The following is a 24,931-nucleotide window of genomic DNA, read 5'->3' as shown; positions in this document are numbered from 1 at the left end:
CTCAGGGTACTGACTCCACCTTCCTTGTGCTTCTCTGAGAGATTTCATTTCTTCATGAACTTCTTGGGATTACCAGGGGTTGGACTTTGCTTGTATTGATCATCTTTTGAGGGATTACAGTGCCATGGCGTCTATGTCCTGGGTTAATGAGACACTGTCCTGGTTTGTTCGATCGTTGACTTCGGAGAAAGAGGGACATCTTGTAGTGCATTTGCAACTTTGTTGGCGAGGGAGATGAAGGCCAGGTTTCTGAGCTCTCTGGCCCAGCCTTTCTGCCTCTTCAGTTCAGCGTGGGGGTTTATGGGAAATGGAAAGGGACAAGTGAATGATATCATGGTCGGGTCAGGCCACTGGGATCATTGAGTCCTGCTTAACGGAGTCCTTTTGCAAACGGAAAGTCCAGGGCAGACTTGTTAATGTGTGTGTCAGCCTGAACATAGTTGAGTGAGGTTGAAGTTAAAAAGGGTTGCGGATAATAGAGAGACCGCTGTCACTGGGATTGCCCCAATGTCGTTCGAAGTCTCCCAGGTAAATTTCACTGCCTGCTTTGACCTCACATTCCATTAGATGAACGCTTAATTGTTCCCTGGAGGGTGGTGGATGATGTGTGTTATTATGCATCACTTCTTGTGAGTTTGGATTTCGATTGAGAGATATTCAAAGGAGGTCCCTTGTGTTGGGGTGAATTCATGCCTCTCACTGCCAACTTCAGCCTTTACTTTAGGACCTCTCTGTCTGCTCTATGAAGCACGAGCCGGTCCTTGAATAAGGTGGTGTCGCTCCTTAGCATGACCTCTTTTCAAAAGATTATCATGGACCACTGGAGCACCAGCGCTGGAGATCCCTCACTGGAGAAGCAGCAGACTGTACCAAGCAGCAGTGGGTTGATGCCAACCTAAAAGAATACAAGTATTGGTCCCATGGATGGATGCCTTCTCCTTGGGTAATCCTAGGGAATTAAAACTGCCTTCAATAATTTCATTCATCCAGAGGTTTAGTCTTATGTTTATTCTTAGTGACTTGAAAGCTAGATATCTTTATTTATTTTACACTTTTGGGTGGTTTCAATAATGAGACGTCTGCAAATTCAAGGATCACAGTGTGATCTTGCGGGAGGGGTCATTCCCACCGCTGCACAGCTGGTGTTTGATACTTACCTCATCCTGGCATTTGCACAGATGGTAATTGATATTCCTAAAAGATGCCACTTTTGTGCTGGCATCACCCAGTTATTACCAGTCGGAGGAAGGGCTGCTGGGAGGAGAGTGGGCCACAGGTGAATACTCCGAAGCCAAGTCCCTGGGCGCAGTCCTGGACTGGAACAGTCTATATAAGCAGCCAGCCCAGAGACGGTGGGTGCATCTTCGGTTCACTGCATGGACAGGCAGTGTGGGCTGCACAGGCGAAGAAGCGTGCACCGCCCTGTAATGCGGTAAGTGCGTTCATGCTCGACCACACATGCACTGAGAGTCATATATTATAACGCAGATAACTTCCTTTCCAGTTGTTTCTGGCGCTAATGAGGTCAAATGTATAACATTGTCTTAAAGTTTAGGCAACATGTACGAAATGCATATAGAGGTTTGGAAAGGGTGAAACAAATTCACGATTTAATGTAAAAATATCAATTATGAGAGTGTGCTGTAGGGGTCCACTTCTCGGGACAATACAAAGAAAGGAGGTTTGAGGACTGGGTAAAACTGCCTAAACGAATAATATGCTGAGTTTGTAACGGGGTGTTTGGATGCAGAACAGTGGAGAGATGTCTCCCTCAACATGCCCCAGTCATGGGAGTGCCTTTCAGCCGACTGTACCAGGCATCCCAGGACAGGGCTCCCTGCTGGGGCGCAGCGTTCCTTGTAGCGGCCGATGCGGAGGTCCCCGGGCCCCTGAGGAGCCCACTGAACCCTGGCTATTGCTGCTTTTAACAATTCATGGGCAGGCCATTTCCTCCCTTGCACTAGGCCCCATGACACACTGACTACGCCACCGGGTGCCTGTATTTATGCAGACGCACAGTCGTTTGCTGCTGGCATTATGCCCGTGGCCTCCTGTGGTACCTGCGGCCTCTTTGTGCGTCCTGTTCCTCAGGCCTCATTAAAACTTCAAGAAGCAGTCCAGGGCTACATGCCCGGCGCTGCCAACCTGTTGCTGTCGCGCCACCGGACGGGTGTCTTCAGATCGACGTCACGTGAGGTGCGGTGCATGTGCAAGAACACGGCAGGGCAAGCCGTTCAGTGATACGTCTGTACCAAGTATTAAGATCGTGGCTTTTTTGCACCCCATAGATGCTACTGTCGTCGGCTGTGGTGCCAGGGCTGACACATAAGGGGTACCAGGAAAAGAGCGATGGGAAGTGACGATGCAGTGCGAGCGTGGATCAGTGACCCAAAGGCGGGCTTTACCAGGGGTTTCAAAGGACAACACAGAAGTAACAACAATATAGGTTAAAATACATTATATGAGAAGCAGAGCGGGGTGGGGTGGGGGAGGCTTAAGTGGCATTTGGAAGGGAGAATAGTGAGGATTATAAGGGGTCCTTGTGTGTGTGTGTATGTGGGTTTGTCTGCATGCCTTGGTTAAAATCCCACGTGAAATCCGACAAACACCTCATCATACCCGACTTAAAGCACCTGTACCCAACTATTTACTACAACAAAAATTTATTAGGGGGCGTGTAACACCCCAAACACCCCTCTGACGCTACGCCGCTGGCCGTATTGCACATTCATTGGACAAGTACAGACTACAGATGTGCAGACTGCGCGACAGCTGCACCGATCATTTCTTGTTTCGAACCCGCTGTTCTCATTGCAAGTTAAGTCGGAAATATCAGGGCTCGGAGATGAGTGATTGACACAGAGCCTGAGCGCCGGCCTGAGATAAAACCTCAGAAGACTGGTACCTATGAAGGAAGACGGAAATATCGGGGCCTCGGGGATGAGTGATTGACACGGAGCCTGAGCGCCCGCGGGGATGAGGGATTGACACGGAGCCTGAGCGCCGGCCTGAGATAAAACCTCAGAAGACTGACACCTAAGAAGGAAAACCAGTGAAGGACTGAAGCCTGCAAAGGAGGCGAGGATTCCTCACACATTCCTCTATTTAGGAATAAGAAACGGTTGCTGAAAGTAACCCCGACACTGACTTGCAACCTAACTCATGCACCTCAAGCGGAGTGACACTTATGACGCCTCTTGTTGCGTTAAAAGAACGAGGCCCTTTCCGTGTCGAGCATCATGCAGCCTCACGTGTTACTCTTCCTTCAAGATGTGTTTCTCACAAGTCATCTGCCTGCACCCCAATGCAGGCCCGGTAAAAAGCCAGAATCCAAGAACCATGAATTATTGGAGTTTATATTTTGCAAAAGTAGCCGGACTGCTAGATTCATTGTGAACCCGCACATACACGTCTTCACAATGACATTACATTATTACACTCATATTACTTTCTTTACACATGAAGGGATTTTCCCAGAATCAGACAATTCATTTACTGTCAAGCGCTAGAGCTGGGATTAGAACCCTGCTCCAAGTCGGCAGCTCAGACAGAGATCACTTCTGCTTGCAAATCTCCCTTCATCTTCTCCTCCTGGGGAGTTTCCAACCCTTTGCCCTCCCAACCCAGTACCTACAAATGAATCACCAAGCACAAATCTTTACATCTTACGAATTCTAGTACTTAACTATTAATCTTGAGTCGTCTCCTTTTGTAAATATACAACTCCCAGTCGTAAAAGTGTTCGCATGTAGCAGCCAATCATCATATCCCATGGTGTGGGCTGGGGGAGTCTTCGCACCCACCTCCATCATCTGGGGGCAGATTTACAAGCCCCTTGCGAGACATTTACGCCGCCGTTGCGTCACTTCTGTGATGCAGCGGCGGCGTAAACCATGCGCCATGCTGCAACAGATTTACAACGTGACGCATCTAGGGAGATGCGTCACGTTGTAAAGCCCTGCGCCACATGAAACCTGCGTCATGTTTAATGTATGCAGGGTGGGCGTTCTGTCGGAAAAAGCCTTGGAAAAGTGACGCAGTGAAATCTACAAGATTTTCAAAACCCTGCGCCTGCTTGAAGCAGGCGTAAGGCATGACGCAGCATGTTCGGTATTGGCAGCCCCTGAGCATTGCTGGAGTTGCGTTGCGCTTGCGACACGACTCCAGCAATGCGCCGCCCTTATGCCATCAGATGCGTCACACATCTGTTTATCCTTGCGCCATGATGCGCTGCATTGTAAATGCGGCGCATCAGTGGTGGCGCAAGGGTAAACTTGCGTGACGCATCTTTCCTGGCGCATCCCTGCTGATTTGCAGGGATGCGCCAGGAAACATAAATCTGCCCCTTGGTACTTTTGGCACAACTAACCTGCAACAAACATAGGGCCAGGTGTTCCTTGTTGGGCTCGCAAACCCTGCAGTTTGTAAAAGCAGAGGGTTTGCATTCACAAAAATGGCATTTGGTTTTCAATAAAACAATTTTGCGATTTGGTAAAGGCTTACTAAAACTGCAACATGGATACCTAGTCACAGTTTGGAAACAGCGGGGCAGATTTACAAGCCCCGTGTGCCACTTTGCGCCGCCGTTGCGTCACTTTTGTGACGCAGCGGCTGCGCAAAGCTAGCGCCATGCTGTGACAGATTTACAACATGACGCATCTAGGGAGATGCGTCACGTTGTAAAGCCCTGCACCACATTAAACTCGCGTCAGGTTTAATGTATGCAGGGTGGGCGTTACGTCGGAAAAAGCCTCGGAAAAGTGACGCAGTGAAATCTACAAGATTTCATGCAGTCACTTTTCCGACGCTGGTGCGTCAAATCCTTATGCCTGCTTCAAGCAGGCGTAAGGCGTGACGCACCATGTTAGGGATAGGGCAGGTTGGAACAGTGCTGGAGTTTCGTCGCGCTTGAGACCACAACTTCAGCACTGCGCCCACCTTATGCCGGCGGATGCGTCACGCATCTGCTTGTCCTTGCGCCACGATGGACCGCATTGTAAATGCGGCTCATCTGGGGTGGCGCAAGGGCAAACTTGCGTGACGCATCTTCCCTGGCGCATCCCTGCTGATTTGCAGGGATGCGCCAGGGAACGTAAATCTGCCCCAGCGTGTTTAGGCATTTCTTTCAAATTTCGATTCAGTATCAGATGTATCAATGGTTTGTTACCAAAATCTTCCAGCGCCTCAAAGAGGAGACGGCTCATTAACAAAAGGGAATCATCCCCAAGGCAACACTTCCCCATTGTGAATGTTAAAACAAGATTGTGATGTAACAGGTAATATTAGTACATGGGACCAATTCCAAGTCTCAAACAAACTTTTTTTTTTTTTTTTTTTAAGTTAATGTTTCTTGTTAGGCACAGGCCTAGATTCCTTTAGGCAAAACTGTCTGCTTTAACAAAAAAAGGTTTGCTTTATTTATTTTAAAGGTGATCACAGACGCTGTAGTTTAATGACTATAGAGGGACCCCATCTCTGAGATGACCTCCCAAACAGAGTGTGTCACAACTTGCGACAAACATCATTAACATTCATGAAGTCGGTTATATTGCAACACACTTCAAATAGGATCTTTGATAACTGACATATTAGTACATAGGTCGGTTCTCAAAATTAGAATCGATTTGCAAACGTCAGTCCACAATTTGCGACCACTTTTTGTGAATCATTTCTTAAAACATCTGGTCCATAGAGCTTAAGAACACCTCAAGTTATCCAGTCCATGCATGATTAGCTCAACCAGTCCATGGTTTTCTCTGTGCCATCTAGGGTGTGCAGCTCTGTTTATGCCATCAATAAATCGAGACTAAAGATTCCAGCATGGGAAACCTGAGTTCGCTGTATGTTTAAGACAGAGTAACCAAGGGTGGTGCAAGTAACCAGAGACACATGTTGAATAAGCTCAGTGGAGTAAACATCTGGAACCAACAAGTTACATAAAGCAATATCATCAAGCTGTGTTTTGATGCTTTAGGGAAAGTCCTGCTGTAGGTTTAAGGCCAGGGAAACACATTTGTGCTAGGTCATCAGATGTTGACTTCCTCATCATAAAATCCCATGGATTATGTCAATCAAGCAATCACTCAATCAGAATCTTATGAAGCGCAACCACTCAGTGTGAGGGTCACAAGGCGCTGGGGGCTGGGTCTGCGGATCAGTCGAAGAGCCAGGTCTTGAGGCCCTTCTTGAATTGCGACAGCAATGGTGATTGCCTGTCAGCAGATAATATTCTCCTTCTGTGAAAGTTTGCATGCAGCCTGAAGTCATTAAAGTCTATCTGATTCTGCTCATACCAGTGAACGACTGCCTCCTGGCGCATCAGATTCTATTCTGCATTTGAGTTGCGAGTGAGATATTTGGGCACCCATTACAGTTGTAGGTGGTGCCCTATTGTTGAGGGATCCCCTTCCCTCTGCACTAGCTGCATGCAGATGCACTTGTGTCTTGAACTGGAGCGGGAGTAGGAGACACCAGGATGATGGTGGGTGGAAAAGCATTACGACCCTTTCTCCTATACTGCACTACTGCCAGCTCCACCCACACTTCCAGGCGACCTCATGATGACAACCAGATCTATCATCCTGATTCCTACACTGGAAGAGTCTGCTTTAAGACAAGGTTACCTGGGATAGAGGGCACAAAGGATGATGCACTAACTTCATGAGTTTGTACCTGAGACTATTCTAGAGTAGCAAATATCGGTGTCTCTGTATACGCGGCTGCCCAGTGCATTGGTGTCAATAGCAGCCCATATGGGGCTGCACTAATTATAAATTGATGAACATTATTGGAAAGATATGCACTGAGCATGTTCTGCTATATTGGTACCTACAGGGCTGCGCTGAGTACATAGGATAGTACCTATGTGCACAGGACATCAGGGAACATGTGAAGCAGCACATGTGAACATGCCGCTGCACTTAGCATGTGGAGAAATACATCTACTTATCAGGACGCACTAAGCTTTCAAGAGCTTGATTTAGAGATTGGCAGATGGGTTACTCCCTTACAAGCATGATGGATATCCTGTCTGTCTTATTGCAAGTGCCACATAATTTTATGTACTTCCAATAAGGTGGGTGGGATATCTGTCATGTTTATGATGGAGTAATCGGTCCATCAAACTCTAAATCATTCCCTATTTCTATACCTACATAGAGGAGGGTGCAATAAATACATGAAGCACTACTCATCTTACCCCATAGTTTATTTTATTGAAATAGGTAGGGTTTTGTAAAGGCATGCACACTACTTTACTGTGGCTTCAATGCACTTTTGCACCACTCTTTGACTTTATGTTATGCCATATGTTATGTGACAGGATTTTTTTTGGGAGCCAGGCATTCATATTTGCCCTCTAGACATATTGGTATTGATCAAAGGAACCAGTTTAGGGTTGGTGAAATCCAGTGCATTCAGTCTGTTTCCTTCCTGTGTTCATGTAACGGGTGAGTTGGCACTGTTACATCCGGCTAGCAAGATGACCACACAGTGGCATCCTGTCAACATAGACTCAGGAGCTCAAGAGTGCTGTTGATATCTGATGCCATCCCCAGGCCATGTGTTTGAATTCTGGAATGGCTGACTCAGCCTTCTTCTCTGGGTACCATTACAGAGGGCTCCACAAACCTTGTTTGAGAAAGGGACAGGGTCTCAAAGTGAATTCACTAATAGCAAAAACTCCCTTTCTTTTAACCTCATTCACTGACTCATATCATTCATTCAATCTGCTGAAAACACTTTCTCACCAAAAACAACCATTTCATGTCAGTCTAAATCACTTTTGGCTAAACATTAATCCAGAGGACAATCAATTAAAACCAATAATCCAAAAACACAAATATTTGAATAACAAAAGCTCCTCCAAGTTAGCACTCAAATTGTTGATGCAGGGTTTCGGTGGTCTTATTTTTTCTCTCTACCTTCTTCAGGGCAAGTACAAATAATAATAAAAACATGGATTTATCTTCGTATTCTATGAATAAGAGGACTTTCTCCTTTTATGTCTCTCTGAAGTGTTTTCTCATGTCGATATCGAATATTCTTATTTAGCACCTTTTTTCATATTCCAGTCATCAACTTTATTGGGAATAGTTGTACAGTCTGTATTGACCAGTCCGCACTGGTTTTGCCTTCCACACTTATTAACTATTTAGTATAGTAGCATTATGTTCATTCCTGATGCATCAGGGTACCAACATTTGCTCAATGTATCAGTGGTATTGCAATGAATTACCCTCTCATACAGTCTTCTGATTTACTGAACCTTCCCTGTCGGGTTTATCGCATTTTTAAATTTCAAAGAAACTTGTACTCTAAACCAATTGGTGTCTGGAAATGGACTGTAAGAAGGGGAGCTTAAGGCCCCCAAACTTTCAAGCTGCCAGCCAGGGTGTGCAAAGACAAGCTCCTCAAGACTTCTGCCTGTGACCAGGACTAGGGGTCAAGACCTGCCAGGCTCCCAGCTGGGCGAAGGAACATCATTCAGGTAATGCGAGACCACCTGCCCCAGAGAATGAAGCATCACTGCCTGTCTGCCTGCTTGCCAAGAATAGTGTCCCTTGCGAGGAAGAGAAGAGCATTGGATGGAGTAACTTCCATTGGGGGCTCTTGGTGATTGGACCCTAGTTGTGACAGCTGCTGCACTTATTGGGTCATTGCCCATGTTCAGGAAAAAGTAGGAAACCTGCATATGCCGGAGGAAGTCCACGTGAAGTGAGCTGTTAATGTTGCTGCATGGTTTGTGTCATTGCTCGGGTTCAGGGAATAGTCAGGGACACTCGTTTGCCAAAGGAGGGCTGCCATGAAGAGCGCTGACATGACACATGGGCTGTCGCCCATGTGCATAGCTATGTCAGTGACTCCGTATGCTAGATAGGGCCACCCAGAAGCTTTCCTCCATGCCAATCAGGCATTAATCTGTGTGAGGAGCTAAGTCAGTGGCCTCATATGCCGGGAGGTCCACTGGTACAAGGCAAGGAATGTGGTCTGGTTGAGACCATCATTGTGAGGAGGAGGCCACCATGGTGACCTAAGCAGGCCCAGGCCTCACCTAAGGATTAGCACCAGGAGTGTCGCAACCCCCTTTCTCTTGGGAATGATCCCAAGAAGCTTCCCAGCATCAGAATAAACAATCCCTGGTGGCTGCCGACACAGGACCGTGTGTGAGGAACTGGATGAACTCAAACCCTGCCCCACCAAGGCCACATGTAAGAAAAGTAACAGAGACCATTGCTGCAGCTTCAGCACCTATGAAGGGGGGGGGGATTGGAAACTAATGATTGTTCACATGCTGCTGGTGCAGGTAAGACAGATTTAAGGGCCAGACATCCCCAGGCTTACTTCTCTGCCAAGTAGCGCTTTGATGCTGAAACATGTTTGACTTTAGACATTAGCTCTGGAACTGCTGAGGATTGGAATACTAGTGGGGCTGAACCTGAATGTCACCTAGAGTGAATGTGAAATGACCACTATCAAGAGGGGAGTAGGACTCATGAACCCAACAATAAAACACTAAACCCCTGGCCTCAAGTGACTGTGTGTATTTATTTTTAATACTGTGTTTTACTTTGTATATAAATACTCAATGTTTCATAAAAGCAAGTATTTGACTGGACACTCATTTTTACTGCTGCTAAATGTATTTTGAGTTGGAAGCCTGTGTTCACCCGTCTGTCTAGCTCCCCCGAGAAGCCTTGGATTGCTCAACCTGCTCCACCCAGAGAGCCGAGTGCTGAAGGGCACTTGGCCCAGATGCTCAGGATCCATAGTAAAAGGCTTCCATCCCTATGGTTGGGCCCACTGGCTCCTGCCTACCCTGTGGCCCTCTGAACGGGGTTCTGACAGCTGGTTCTCCATCTGTTGCCGGATTTCCACCCTCTCTCTTGCTAACTGATATCGGGTGAAATGGATGGTCAGTATTTTAATTATTAGTATTTTATTTGATGATAGTTCCCTCATTGTTATTTAAATTGTTGGTATTTTGATTGTGATGTTACCACATGCTTTGGTTTAAAGTGTTTTATCACATATTTACTATTGCTGCATTCTATGATATCTACATTCATATTTCACTTTGCCCCATTTGTACAGTGCCCACGCGGGCAAGATTCACCCTATGGCAAATAAGGAAATGGGAGCAATTAAAACAAAAAACGAAATTAATATATTTTCGGGTTAAACTAGAGAAACTTTTAATGAGTTGATTGCTGTTTGTGTTATAAAGCAGATCCCAAGTAGAAACGGAGGCGCACCTAAAAAGGATCCAATCGCACGAAAATATGATCCGAGATAAACTAGATCTTAGAACCACAACAAAGGCCCAGGAAACCACAAAAAAGGGAAAAAACATGAACTCCCACTACAGGAAGTTCCTAAAATTGAATGGCAGTTATTCCTGGTAACCTGTTATCAAATTTGTCCTGAAATGTCTTCTCTCTGGTCACAAAACGCAAAGATAAACTATTGGCGCCTCTCATCCCAAACCCTGACCAGCTGTGTGAATCTTTCAGATCAACTGAGTTCTTATTGCAGGTCTGCACAAAACAGGGGCATCATTTTTTTGCAGTTACTTTATTCCTGCACTATTACAATTAATTTGTGCCCCTCGAGATAAGGGTTCACTGGGTAATTGCACGTGATTTCTCCCATCCTTAGGCGATGTTAGTCTGTGACAAATTCAATAGGTTTTACCAGGACATTAGAAGAGAGGTAAGGCAAGATGGTAGAGACCTGAGATGCAGATGGCCTTTGCACTTCACACAGGCACCGGTAAAACAAGTGCCCACAAAGACTTTGGGCTTCATTTACAATATTTTGCTGTAGGTCTTCCTGCGGTAAAAGAAAAGGAATGCACCACATCTCTCAGGTACAGTCCATTCCTGTCCTCTTTCCCTGCGCTGGGGCACAATTTGCTGCAATTTGCCAAAGCAGGCACCCTTGCACTATGGTGTCTGCGTTGTAAGGATGATAGTTTTTGTGCATGAAGGGATACCTTCCTGCACAAAAACAATCAATGGAGGCGATTTCATCTTTCTATGGGTGCTGCTGAATGCCACACAGATGGAAAGAGGAATATACGAGGCAGAATAAAGGTATTTCTCCTCGTTGCGCCTCCCCGATGCCCCATCTGGGAAGGCTTAGGCTTTTGATGCAGTCCCAGGTTTACAGAATGTTGTGAATCTGGGAATTTGTAAAATGCCGTGGGCCCACCGCAACCCATGGCAAGCCTCTCCATCACAGTGTGTGCCAACACAGCGACTTGCACTGTGTTTCTATAAGGCCATGAAAAGCCACGCAGGGTCCCTTCACATGGCCTTGTAGCTATGGCACTGCTATGTGCACCTCTGCAGCGTCATTAAAAGTGACGTACCGGTGGCGCAGGGGCTTTGTAAATGAGGCCCTTTGCCTGATAGATTTGGATATCTGCTGGCTTTAGTCAAAACCAACAAAAGAGTGAGGTTGGTTTTTAGAAATGGATATAGTTAACGACCATTCACAAATCCAGTAGTTCGGTAGGTGCTGCCTTGTCCGACCCTTCCTTGAAAGTGTGGTAATTGGCAAAGACATATCTGTCATGGATTTTAGAGTGAGAGTTGGCCGTGCATGTAAAGGGGTGTACAGACTTCACTTATGATGGATCCTCTTTTCTCTGAGCCTGCTTGAAATTTAATGTATTCAGAATAATTTACATCTGTGCCTTAGTGCCTTTGGATGCCAACAATGCCACAGGTGTTATCGTCATTAAGCCAGGGTCAGGTTTATGAGGCGTGGCACCACCAGGTCATGTATGCACACTATGGACCAATGTTACTAATCTTTCACGCAACGCTGAAAGGGAGCTTTCTGTGATGTGTTGCATGAGAGAGCAGTAATGCACCATATCTACTAAGATATTGCACCCTTCTGTTCCCTCCCTGCACTGGCGCGCTGTGTGATGTCAAGCGTCAATGCAGGCACCCTTTTGTCATGCTGCAAGGGTGCCTGCATTACAGATACAATTCTTTTTGTGCACCTTCCTGAAAGGTATTTTCCTCTTTAAATGTGTGCTGCAGAAAGCAGATCACAGACAAAGAGGAAGTAATGAAGAGAAATAAATATATTTTTCTGAATTACGCCTAGGTGAGGAGGGACACATTCCCAGGTTTACAGATCTTTGTAAATTTGGGACTGTATCAAAATCCATTAGTGGATGCGTGGGAACACCCGTACTCTACACTCGGAACCCCTTCCTCTTGCATGGTAGTCCAAAGCAGCAATATGTGCTGCCTTGTGTTACTTTGGATTTACTAAACCACACAGAGCAATGCAGGGTGGCTCTGCATGGCTTAGTAAATCCCACTTAAGGAGTTGAGCTGCCTTGCAACGACTTGTGTCACGCAAGGGCAACACAAGTGCTCAGTAAATCTGGGCCTTGATGTCTTGAGGCAATACCATATTGCAGTGCAGAGGCCACTATCATAATAGGCAGAGGCCACTATCATAATAGGCATGAGCACCAATGTGGCATGATTGTCAAAAGGGAAGTGCAGCCACCATTTTGCCAGTGTGAACACATTTCTGCAAAGCATGCCTACTATATGTCAAGAATACCCACACAGGCAGAATGGATTCCGACAATATAGCAAGGAGCACCTTACTGACAAAATCATAGCTGTGGCATGAACTCCCACAGAATTCATGGAATTGTTACTGTTGTGTCAGTGGGAACATTATGATGGGCATAACTGTGCAGTAAATGTCCACTGTATGCCAAGAAACAAACCATACTACCAAGAAAGCCATTATGTTCTAGGTGTCCATGGATGAGCACAGAATATCAAGAATTCCCAACATTCTATCAGGAACAGGATTTTGCCAGAGGTAGGCATCACCATTCAAAGGATGCCGACAAGTTGCCAAGACTATTCAGCAATATACCTGGAGAGTATTATGTCTGAGGTTGATGATATCATAACATGGATGCCCTTCATGCGTTAGGAATTACCAAAATTCTACATAGATCACACTAGAGGCTCACAATTTGGCAAGTAATATCACAATTATGCCACGGTCAGCATTGTACCGGGGGTGAGCATAGTGCCATGTATGCCCACAGGTTTCCAAGAATTATCATCATTGTGCCAGGGACCAGATTTTACTATGATTTGTCAATTCACCATCAATACCCAAATGTTGCCAGTAATCATCAACATTGTGCCAGGACCATCATCTGTTAGGCAACTTGGCCTGTGAGTCCCTGCATTTCAACCCTGAAAATCGTTTGTTGATTCACAAGGACCATCTAATATGTCTTTGTGACATTCACCAAGTCCCACTTAACCTTGTTTCGAGCAATGCAGGCTTTTTCAAATAAATATTTCTCCCTTTTGTACTGTTTACTGTAGGTGTTTCTAGGCACAGTTTGTGTGTTCTTCGCATTGATGCTTGTCATTTTGCTGATGGATACATCGTTTTCTATTTCGTTTATTTTCTTTCTGCAGGGTTCAGTTGCTCCCTTTATCCAGAATATGTACATGATATAACAACATGTGATAAGGATGTAGCATGACTATGTAACAATAGTGACAGTCATTTGTTTCTGGCTGAACTTTGCAATGCTCCAGACATACCTGATGATACTGGCACTTATGTGGGCAGACACATTTTTCACTGAGGCCGCATCCTCACAACCTCGCAATGGGATCTCCATACCAAAGAAGGGGATGTATTCCAAGGATGGTGATGTCATATTTGGGATCATGGCTGCCGTTCACCAGGAGACTACTTACCCTCCAGCCAAATGTATGTTTGCAGAGCCCCCTGCCCCAAGGAGGTGTGCAAGGTAATGATATCTTCTTTTTAAATAGTCTATTATCTGTATGCGTTTGTGAATGTGCCAAGTTAGGTTACTGGCATCGATGATGACTTTTCTCTGTTTAGCATGCCTATCAATTTGTTTTTACATGCTTTATTTTCTATCATTTAGTCTGGTTGGTTTAATGGTTGAGGGAGCTGAAAACCACAATCCTTGTCAGGGTGAAGCACAAGCAAATCCCAAATGAACCTGAGCTCAACCTCCTGGTAACTAAGTCACAGAGAAGAGTGGCTCAACTCAGAGGCAATTTTTAAAGTATTTATGTAGTATCAAAACAAGAATAAAGTTGAAATGAAACACAATAAAAATCCCAAACCAAATTAGAAAGCTATAGTAAAATTCAGTAAACAAAATAGCACCATAATGACATAAACTCTATAAAGGGAACTGGAGATAGAAATGTTTAAAGTTTTAAGTAGGAGTAGCGCCAAGAAGCACAATGGTCAAATTAGACTGGGACCTAGGTGCAATTTCACACTGACCGTGATGGAGCACTGGTTGGCTACACCACCGAGGTTACAGTTTATGCCTTCTGATTTTAATCCTTTAGGTCCCTATCCCTCACAAGGGTACACTTCTAAAGTCCCCCAGGACCTCTGGGGTGGTTCACAGGGTGTCAGACAGTGACCAAAAGCAGGGTCTAATCTAGGTTCAGTTGCTACTGGTCAACTGGGAAGTTGCAGGATAAGGGCTCATGTTGTTTCCCTGTGGCTTTAACAGGAGGTTAGCCTTCTGACTCTTGTAGTCCCCTCTTTGGTACGAAAGGGAGCAGTTCTTCAGGGTTCATCTCAGGTCAAAGACAGCAGGCCTAGTCCTCAGGTCTGTAAGTGTTCTGAAGTTTGTGGCTGGAGGTGCTACATTTATTCCTGGCTCTTGCTAGTGGATGAGAATGACTCCGGGGCATGCCCTATCCAATAGGGTAAAAGTTCCCAGGGGCAACTCAACTCACTTTGGTCAGAGGCAGAGGTCTGGTGCAACAAAGAAGAGTTCTTTACCAACCAGACTCTGGATACACAGAAACTGTGTTGTGATCCTGTTTTCTCCATTTCAAATACCCCCCAGTGTTCTAATTAAACCCCAGGAGACCTGTCAAGTAGGATTTGACACTCCAGCAGGATTTGACACTGTGATGTCAAAAAGGACACACCCATCCCTCACCCTTCCTTTGCAATCATGTTCACAGGGACTACCTATGCCCATTCAGGGGTCAGACTATACTTTTCTCTTGTGAGGCATTTCACACCTTTTTCGCACCTATTCAAATGCTAATGCTAATTCCAGCATGGGAGAAATGTGAGTGCATATACAATTAGCAAGGAAAAGGTAACTTTCAAAAATTTACTATTCCATAATATGTATTAAATATACATCAACATTGAATTGGATTTTTAATGACTATTAAAAATAGTTGTTTCTTTAGTTTTCTAGCTGGTCTTCTGCCTGAGCTACAGTACTAGGATTTCAATCGATGCTCTGGTTAGGCCTGACACAGTGAAAAAAAACTTTTGGGGCCTAGTCACTTTAAGGATATTTTAAGAAGGGTTGGGTGTGACTATTTGAAATTACAGCAAAATTACGCTGTATTTCACACTATTTTCTATGTGCAAAATGTCCCTAACATCCAAAATGCACCAGAGAATGAATTTTACTCTAAGAAAATAGCTCTAAATGCAAAAGAACAAGAACAGCAGCAGTCAGCTGCAGTTTGTGTTCTGTTCTTGTGCTTTTGCTGTAGATTTTTCCCCCTAAATTACTCAAAATGAAGTGAACGGGTGTAGTTGTGTAATTTTCAGTAATTTCACAAGAGTAATGCAAAATTGCAGAAATTACTCTTATTACTCCTGTGTAATAACATTTTTTGCCCATGCCTAGGGTTGACATTAATTTTCTACATGCCCTACTTTTAAATTTCATATAGCCTGCTGTGTGGACTTCAAGACCTACATTTGGGTGACCTATTAATATATGTAATGGAGACTTACTTTGTCAAGTCGAATTGCAGTTTTTATATTGCTCCTGTAGGCTACATTGGAAGGCCTGAAACCATATCTTTTCATAGTGGGTGGCATAATAGGTGCTGCAGTCCACTTGTGAAATTTAACTTACAGAAACTGGGTATACTTCATCTTAGTTGAGTTGAGTTTCAGGTAGACGCCTGACATCCAATTCTGGATTAGTTTCAGGCAGATTCTGGGGTTTTTAATGTCCGTTATTGAGGAGAATTTAGAGCATAAATCAGTAACGCCTTATATTAGTGACTTTCAATACTGTTACCAGTGAGTAAAACTCCAAGGTTCCCTCTAGGAACTTGAAGGTGATAGTTAAAAAGAAGAAATTCTGTGGTTCTGCACAGGGTTTCTGTGAACTTGCTGTTTATATCTGAGTAAACTGTTGGCATTGTGTGAGTTGGAAGGTAAAGTATTGCAGTGTGGATAAGCTGAGGTGTGTTTCCAAAATGATTTATTGATTTATGAATAATTGATTGATTTATAAGATTTAGAAAACAAAAAACATCACACCAAGACGTCTCTCGGCTCTGGTCCTAATATCTGACTCTACACAATGGATTCCGTTTTCCTTTAAGGAAAATGGGCTGCATTTGGAAAAAAAAAACTGCTCCATTGAAAAGCAGTCCCAGACATGGTGGTCTGCTGAGCCCTGCAGGCCACCATACCTGGGAGGGCATGCCATTACCAATGGGGTCGCAAATTACGAGAGGCTCATTAATATTCATTACCCCATTGGGAATCGCTAACAGTGTGTTATACACTGTTGTACATCCGAAATAGCGCCTCGCAAATTGCGAGTTGCAAAAGACTCGCAATTGGCGATGCACCATTTTGGCCTTCGTACATCTGGCCCTTAGTGTTTCAAAACTTTTCTGCTTAGATGTGCCAGATTTAATTTTTGGGAAACACTCTATATACAAATCTGCACGTTAATGTGTATCACAGCATTTTGCTCAGTAATTCTTCCGAGTACATGCAAACAGTGTGAGACAGGTTACATATATATTTCACCAGATGCTTCTAAAGGAGTACATATTCCTCACTCAAACTTGTAAATACATGTGTTTCTGGTTGAGTACAACAGTGGATGATTGGATAAGTGCATAGATAGTGCCTACGTAATTCTCTCAGAATATAAGTAGTGCCTGCATGATTCCCAGAGTATAAAGGAACTATATCAGTGGTTCCATATCTGCATAGTAAGGGCCTATGTATTCATATTACTATATTGCTACTCTCTGGGTGATTGGATGAATGCATGGGTGTTGCCTGCATAGTTCAAAGAGTACATAATTAGTCCCTGTGGGATTGGAAGAGAGCATGTGTATTACCTGGGTGATTGAATAAGTCTGGCTATCAAACTTGATATAGAATTGCATACGTGGCTCTCTAAGAGTATACATCGTTCTGATACTCAGCGTCTCCATGATTAAATGTGTTTCTATAAACTGAAAACAACAATTCTCACCTTTTGAATGTACAAAACTTTTTCCTAATGGGATACTTACAACATTTCACAAATATTTCTTGTGTCTTTAAAACATATATTCAGAATTTCTCAAAGAAAAGTTATATGCTAAGTTAGCACACAAACTCTCAAAACACATTCTACACTATTGCCCCTCCCCAAATTTCAACAGAGCATGTTGAAAGAAATGCACCACCCTCGCTATAAACATGACATTTTCAACAGCCTTGAGGAACATACATCACCATATAAACATATATGTGATTTCATAAAAGATATACACCTTCAGCCCATCTTTCCAAAATTATATAAAAGTTCTCTGCATCTTTAAGTAAACTCAACAGTCTCATCGCACATATAACTATCTGCAACCAGGAAAACCATAACTTGCCATTTAAACATATGCAAACTGATCATATAAGTTAAAAACCACATTGACAAACACTTCCTAATACATACCTAAAAAGTATTACTGCTTTATGATTTATGTACAGGCACGGCAAATTCTCTTATGTTTGATTCATAGCTACGGTACTCCTGTTTAACAATGTGACTAAAACTAACACAACTCCCAGAATGCAAATAATATAGATGTATCCATTCTGCACATAATACTTAGACATTTAAAACATTGTCATTGTTAAAGGCAATGCTCATGGTAATTTTCAACAGTACTAACATCTTAAACACATATCCTCTGCCCGATACAGTTCATCTGATATATTCTTTTTCACATCACTGTGATACCCAAACTCCCATATGCATCTTCATTTCTAAAGTAAATGCAATGCATAATTAAAAAGTTATATACATACCAGTGAATTGAGCTCGTAGATTATATTGTGCTGGATAGTTTTGACACGGTTAAGATTTGTGAAAACTAAGCACAAGAGTGGTACACCACTCTCATGCAAAGCAACTATAAAATGGCAACCTCTTCAATCTTCCACTCTATCATCATGAGAAAGGCAGGAAATAAAATCATGTATTTCATTGTAGACTACTGTATCTCCACACTTGTATGCTTAGCATCTGTTAACCCTTTCCCTCTCTTTCAAAAGGAGGTTCCTGTCTATTCGATTTTGCGATGTTTTCGTGATCATCACAGAGTTCTCCCGAAACAAAAGGAGAGTTCAAACCTATATCTTCATTTTATTGTTTTTTTTCACAACATAATTTTATTGTTGACATTCAAAACAATACAGGGGCCTCATAGAGCACACCATGCAGATATACATGGTAACAAATATATGAAGCTACATTTTCAAAAATAAAAAAGGATTGATTCCACAAAGAATATATTGCAAGAAAAATTATTAACAACAAAGAAGAAAAAATAAAAAAAAAAAAAAAAAGGACATCTGTGCCAGAGTGCCAGAGTGCCAGAGTGCCTCCTTTTAAGAAACATAATAACCCCAGATAAAGAGAACATTTCTGCCATACATATTCAGAGAGAATGCAAATACTACGTAAATGCCAGTCAATTAGTATCATAGTAATGGTTCTTCAGCATCAGATGGGGGAGGAGGTTCCAAATATAAACCTCTATAATCGGCCCACCTTTTCCAAATTTTGTAGTGTTTACGGGGGCATCCCCTTGCCTCGAAGACATGAAGCTCCAGGCCCATACAAAAATCTAGACCTTTCTTCCACACCCCAAGTGACAGCGAGGATTCATCTTTCCAGACCCGGGCAATATCTTGTTTGGCCAGTGTAAGGCCCAGGAATAGGAGGTGGCACTTATATCTGTTCCCACCAATGTCCTCTGTAATATGTAGTAGAGAAAGTCTCAGTGAGGAAGCAGTGGTCCACCCCAAGACCTCCGTCATGCATGTGAACACCCCTTTCCAGAACTTTGATAATTTTGGGCATGACCACACAGTATGGAGAAAGGTACCCAGTATAGATTTACAGCACAGGTAATGTGGGGATGTGATGAGTCCTGCATGCCATAATCTGTGTTTGGTATAGTAGGCTCTGTGCAAGTATTTACACTGAATGAGATGCAGACGAGCCACAATTGCTGCACTGCATGGGGACTCCAGAGCCTCCACCCAGTCATCCTCCTCTGGAGTACCCAGATCTTGCTGCCATGCCACTCTAGTTTTAGACAGTGTGGTAGGGGTGTTGTTAATAAGTGTGCAATGTATTTTAGTAATTTTATGGTCTCCTAGGTCGCCCATAAAAACCTTTGCTTCAATGGGGTTAAATTAAGGGATTTCCGTCAGATGAGACAAGTATGGGGTAAAGGCATGTCGGAACTGGAGATACTGATAAAATTGCATACAGGGCATATCATATTCTGTTTGCATATCTAGAAAAGACTTAGGGGTGCAACTACAAACTACTGCCCCCACTGTATCAATCCCAATGGCCTCCCAACCCCGGAACCTGTACAAGTGTGTTAGCTGTAGTAATTGGCAATTGTTCCACAGTGGATCTTCTGTAGTAAGTCTCCCCCACCAGCCCATCTGGTGGAGAGCCGCCTTTCAAATCTTAAAAATCGTGGCTGCGGCAGGTGGTAGCTCATGAAGCAGTGTCGCTGAATAAAGACCCATGTGGAGGGCATTATGCCCCAACAGCCAAAGTTCAACCGCATACATCGGGTCCCGACGGTTGCCATACCACCAATCATTGACGACAAGCAGATGGGAGGTCATCTTCATTTTTTAAAAACTTTAAATACTACACAACAGTTTATTACATAGTCCTGAGTTGGAAATTAAAGCTTGCCATGACTTAAATTGTGTCACCACACCTCAACTTTAAAAAAGTGTTCTGTTTCTTTAACACCCTTCCCCCCAATACACTCTTAGCTCAGTGTACCTAGCAACCTAGTGGAACTAGAAGTCACAAGTTCACAGCACATTCTAGAAAGAACATGCTACTTCCAAATGAGATGCAACAGGTGAGGTTTATTCCACAGATTCAAAAGCATATCCATGTCTGTATTACATTTGTTTTTAACAACAGAAAATAATAAGACTTCTTCCTAAGGCATCAAACACACTACCCCATTTTATTCACATTCATGCTGACAGCATCCAATGAAATATATTTTTAAAAAAAATGCATTTTAACTGCTTTTCCTTTCGAAAAACTACATCATTCAGCTCCAGCCTTCTCTTGACTACTATTGCTCATTCACTTCAAAATGCTTAGAGTATGCATTGTGGGCCACACCTGTATCTATTGGCCTAAAGAGGCTGTAAAAAAGAGAGGTATTGACAGGGACTTGGGTTTGCTAAATATGTAGATTATTTGGTTTGGCCACAGAGGGTTAAAGTTTCTTCAGTTGCTGGCTTTGGTTAAATCCATTGTGAATTCCTAAGCTCCTCACCTCATGATTGTGGACTGTGATGGCAATGATCTAGGTACATTGATTGGGGTAGGGCTGGAAATACTAATGAAAGAAACCTTTGCAAAACGGATGTCACGTTACCCTCACACTGTCTTGGTGTACAGAAATTGAAGTGGTCAAATCAATTCTGTCCACAGATTTCCAAACCAGGAAACATGCTAATAAAACTGTTTCTGCATTCCTCAGAGACCATCGCATGGGCTGTATCTATAGCAACAATCTGCGTTTTGATATGCATGGAATTTATAGAAATGATGGAGTGCACTTTACAGTTTAGGGCAACAGAGTGCTTCTAAGTAACCTGAAACTCTTCATCCAGTCTGATGTGTAGCAGTCAAATACAAACAGCCAATGCAACGGCTCTTGTCAGAGCCACCCTAGTACCAGAAATATTGTGATTTTTTTCTAAAGGTTTCTTTTTACTTGTTGACAATCTTCACAACTACGTCGCAATCCATGTGGAAATGTCACGAAAACAGAAAACAAAAGCAGACATTCAATAACCACCAACACAGCCAAAAATATTATGTAAAAATATCCATTGCACTACACATATTACTATATACATTCTTTCAAAGCATGTTTAAACTCATATTTTTGTACTAAGTTTCTTTAAAAACCTTCTTTAAGACCAATTTTCTGTTTTTGTGGTTATTTGGGGCATCGCAACGTCGCCGTTAACTGTGATGATTGCACCTTTTCCATAGAGTAAAAACACATATATGCACCCATATTACAGTATTTTACACACTAGGGGTTTATTACTGTACACTTCAAGCTCATTTTTTTCTAGAGTATTTCTGGAACAACCATCTCTAAAACCTATTTTCCGTTTTTGCGGTGAGACCGGATTTGCGATGACTTTGGTCACCGTGATCCCCGCAGTTACATCGTGAAAGCAGAAAGAAAACCAGAAATTCAATAGACACCACCACATTAAAAAATTATAACTATATAATTAATTCTAACCATCACAGTAGATAACTCACACACACACACACACCATGGGGCAATTAATCCTACATGCATTGATAACCTTCAGCAAAGGTACTGCAGACCCATCTGTCTCCCTCCACCCAATTAATTTTATACAGCCGATGGCCACAGATTGTGAACAATGTAGATGTTAGACTGTAGTGTCTACCTAAGGAAGGACCTGGTAAGAGCTGAACAAGGCATTTGAAAGAATGACACAATATTCGGTGGAAAGGGAAGGAGGTAAGGGCATGATGAGCTTCTTTGTAGGTGGGCATTTATAAGCACTAGGAACTGACATGTTGCTTATAAGTGAATGTGGGATACCAATCAAACATCTTTCTGTTAATTTCCTTTCTGAAATTCAGAAGTGGTATAGTGAGTCTGGTATTTGGAGGACTGCTGTTCTACATCACTGGCACTTGTTCTGAAAAAAATTATATACTGATATCTAACATGATTTATTCATTTAACTTTGCTTCCAGACCACCTAGTTGTCTGGCCAATTAGGCTGGCAGGTCAGTCATTACCATCTCCTGGGGAATGTGGCAGTCCTTCCTCATGATTGAGGCCTGAAGGTGAAGCCAGTGCGGGTCAATAAGAGTTAGAGTGATGTTGTTTGATTTCTTAAATGCTTTAATAAATGGCACTGTTAGGACAGAGTTGACAAAAACACAACAAAGTCTGGCACACTGGTGAGTTGGGCTGTATCATAATCCGGGAAGGAGACAACTAAAGGCTTAAATGGTACTTCTAATACCTGTTTTTCTAGGCAATGTAATATTCTGTATGAGAGTCAAAGGTGACACCAGCATATCTATGGTTTTTCTGAGATTAGTGAGCTGAGTCTACCAAGAGTTTGGGAGTGACCGATTCAGTTTAATTTTAATGGACATTCCTGTATCTACATGTTTCCAGTCTAGTTGGCAACTGAATTCTAATTGAAGTTGCCAAAAAAAACTCTAGACCTTAATGACGACAAGGCATTTCTTCAGCTTATTGATCGCATAATGTTGGCAATATGCACAGAAATTCTGTTCCACCAGCATACAAATGGACTGTAAATCTGTGAATGAAATTGAGAATGTTAAGGTTTAGGAAGAAAAGGGAAAAGGTGGACCCTGAGGTTCTCTAAAAGCCACTGATAGCCAGGTAAGAAAAAGGTACTCCCTGCTTTATTGATTTTAGGTCTGGGAAAAGGGGAAAAGCAAGAAACTAAATGAAGTACAGTATCCCACCAACCTATATTTCTTCTGTAAGGGTTCAAAGTGAACACAGGATTTACCGAAAACAATATCCGATCCTTTTATATTTGGTACATTTACATATTTTAATTTAATAATATATATATATATTGAAACATAGATTAATACATACTGCAATGCTATTCAATTTATATCTCCACAATATTGTTTTCAATTCTCTTAACCATTCAAATCTTTACTTTCTTCGATATCCAAAAACATTTTTCACACAGCTTTTATACATTTTCCATAAAAACGTTTTCAATACACATTGTTTTCTCCCATATCCTTCAATCCACTCTCTCATTTATGCACAGAAAGCACATCCTCTCATATATACAACTCATTCCAAACTCTTCCACACCCTACAAACACCATGGTTTACAATGGGAAAAGATCATCAATTTCTGCCATTGTTACAGGCTAGGATGTCTCTAAAAGGCAGACAACACATATTTCTGTGGGCGGAAAGTTATATCAATCCACCTTCTTCAGGACCACATGATATGGGGCAGAGTCCATGGTTGGCCAATAGGAGATTGTATACAAAGTAGTATGTAAAAGAAAATGGTCAGACCAAGTAAACATATATTAGATTTCCATTGTGAGACCCTATGTTGTGATGGCCTCCACCCTAATGGAGAAAGTGATGGAAGAATGGTAGAGAAGTGATACTGCCCATTCTAAGTTTGTGTATGTTAAAAAGAACAAAAAACATTTTCACCACTTTTCATTCCAAACCCTACATTCAATATGTGCAGAAAATATTAGTGTAGGTGAATGAGAGACAGGCTAAGGGAAGTCCAGACCTCTTCGTGTGCATACAGACGTCACCATCCCATCCCTAATTTTCTAACCTATCACTCACTCTGTTCTCAGAGAGCACATGCTGTATATTTCAGGAGGATAGTATATATCAATTTTCCTTATCCCCCAAATGGAGTCCTACATGCAATAAATCACTCTCCTGCTGGAGAAGAAATTAGGAGGACTAAGGGTCAGTTGCCCTATACCTTACTACCTAGTGTGGTGTATGCCAGAGTCTTAATATGTGCATGATACCTTATTTTATTCTCCTTGTTTTATCATGTTTTATCCTTGCCAACAGCCACAACAGTTTCGCATCACCAAAGTTTGTTAAATAAGGTTGTTATTTATCTGTGATCGCCATGAAAGTTTAAAAAAGAAAGCAATGAATATACAGCCTGCTTGCCCACACTATTCTGACCTATTTACCTAGGTGGCCCTAAGCACATGAACGCTCTTACATCTCTGTCAAAGACTCTACCATTTTCTCTGCAGCCCCCTGCACATGATTTATAATTCCATGTGGATAAGTATCTAATATCAAAGATGGTTAGCTGCAAGCTTGTGGTGCCTAGTTATGTACTAACAAAACTGATGTGATCCTCTAGGGGACTCGGGAGACAAGTAGCAAGTAGCAGTGGTGTGTGCTTCAAGGGCTTAATTCACACATATACTCAGAAAAAGGTACTGTCTGAAGAACTACATATAACAAGGGGTGTGGAGTTCAGATGGGTGGCCCGAGGTTCCTAAAAGTTAGTGCTTTGCAAAACATTAATAGAGGTAAGGCCTGAGGGATGTGGCCGGGTAATCAAAGCTGATATATACCTATGATTGTTAACCATATGCACGCCCTGGTTGCTGGGCTGCATAACACTTGAGCATAAAGATACAACAATGCTTTACAAAGCATTAATGGACGTAAGGCCTGAGTGGTGCTGGGATATGAAAGCTGAAATATACCCGATAGACACTGACATAGCAGATTGTTCACCTGGATAAGATAGTGATGGCTGAAATATAGGTGGTCTAGGTACACTGTGCACCAATCTCATGCCTTTTTGGCAGGACATTAATCTGGTCAATCATACAGAGTGCTGTGGAAATGAAAGGCAAGCACAGAAAATGTTTATTGCTGAAATCCTGCTCATTTGTAATCTGTACCGCTTCGTGACTTGGGCTAATTTGTGCTGACCTGCTTGTTGCTGCTTGTGG

At 42.9% G+C, this 24,931-nt stretch overlaps 1 protein-coding gene across 1 annotated transcript in view; it reads left to right on the top strand.

The window, feature by feature from the left end:
* The first annotated feature begins 1,381 nt into the window (after window positions 1–1,381).
* The window catches only part of LOC146796867 (extracellular calcium-sensing receptor-like), a 108,661-nt gene continuing 85,111 nt past the window's right edge, over window positions 1,382–24,931 (top strand). The window contains exons 1-2 of the mRNA XM_085630249.1: window positions 1,382–1,432; window positions 13,482–13,822. Of these exons, the coding sequence (XP_085486375.1) occupies window positions 13,596–13,822 (227 nt within the window). The 5' untranslated portion in view covers window positions 1,382–1,432; window positions 13,482–13,595. The remainder of the gene's footprint in view (window positions 1,433–13,481; window positions 13,823–24,931) is intronic.

This window comes from Triturus cristatus, chromosome 10 (genome assembly GCF_964204655.1).
Source record: "Triturus cristatus chromosome 10, aTriCri1.1, whole genome shotgun sequence".
NCBI lineage: Eukaryota > Metazoa > Chordata > Amphibia > Caudata > Salamandridae > Triturus > Triturus cristatus.
Note: the sequence above shows the minus strand (reverse complement) of the source record. Positions and strands in the feature narration are given on the sequence as shown.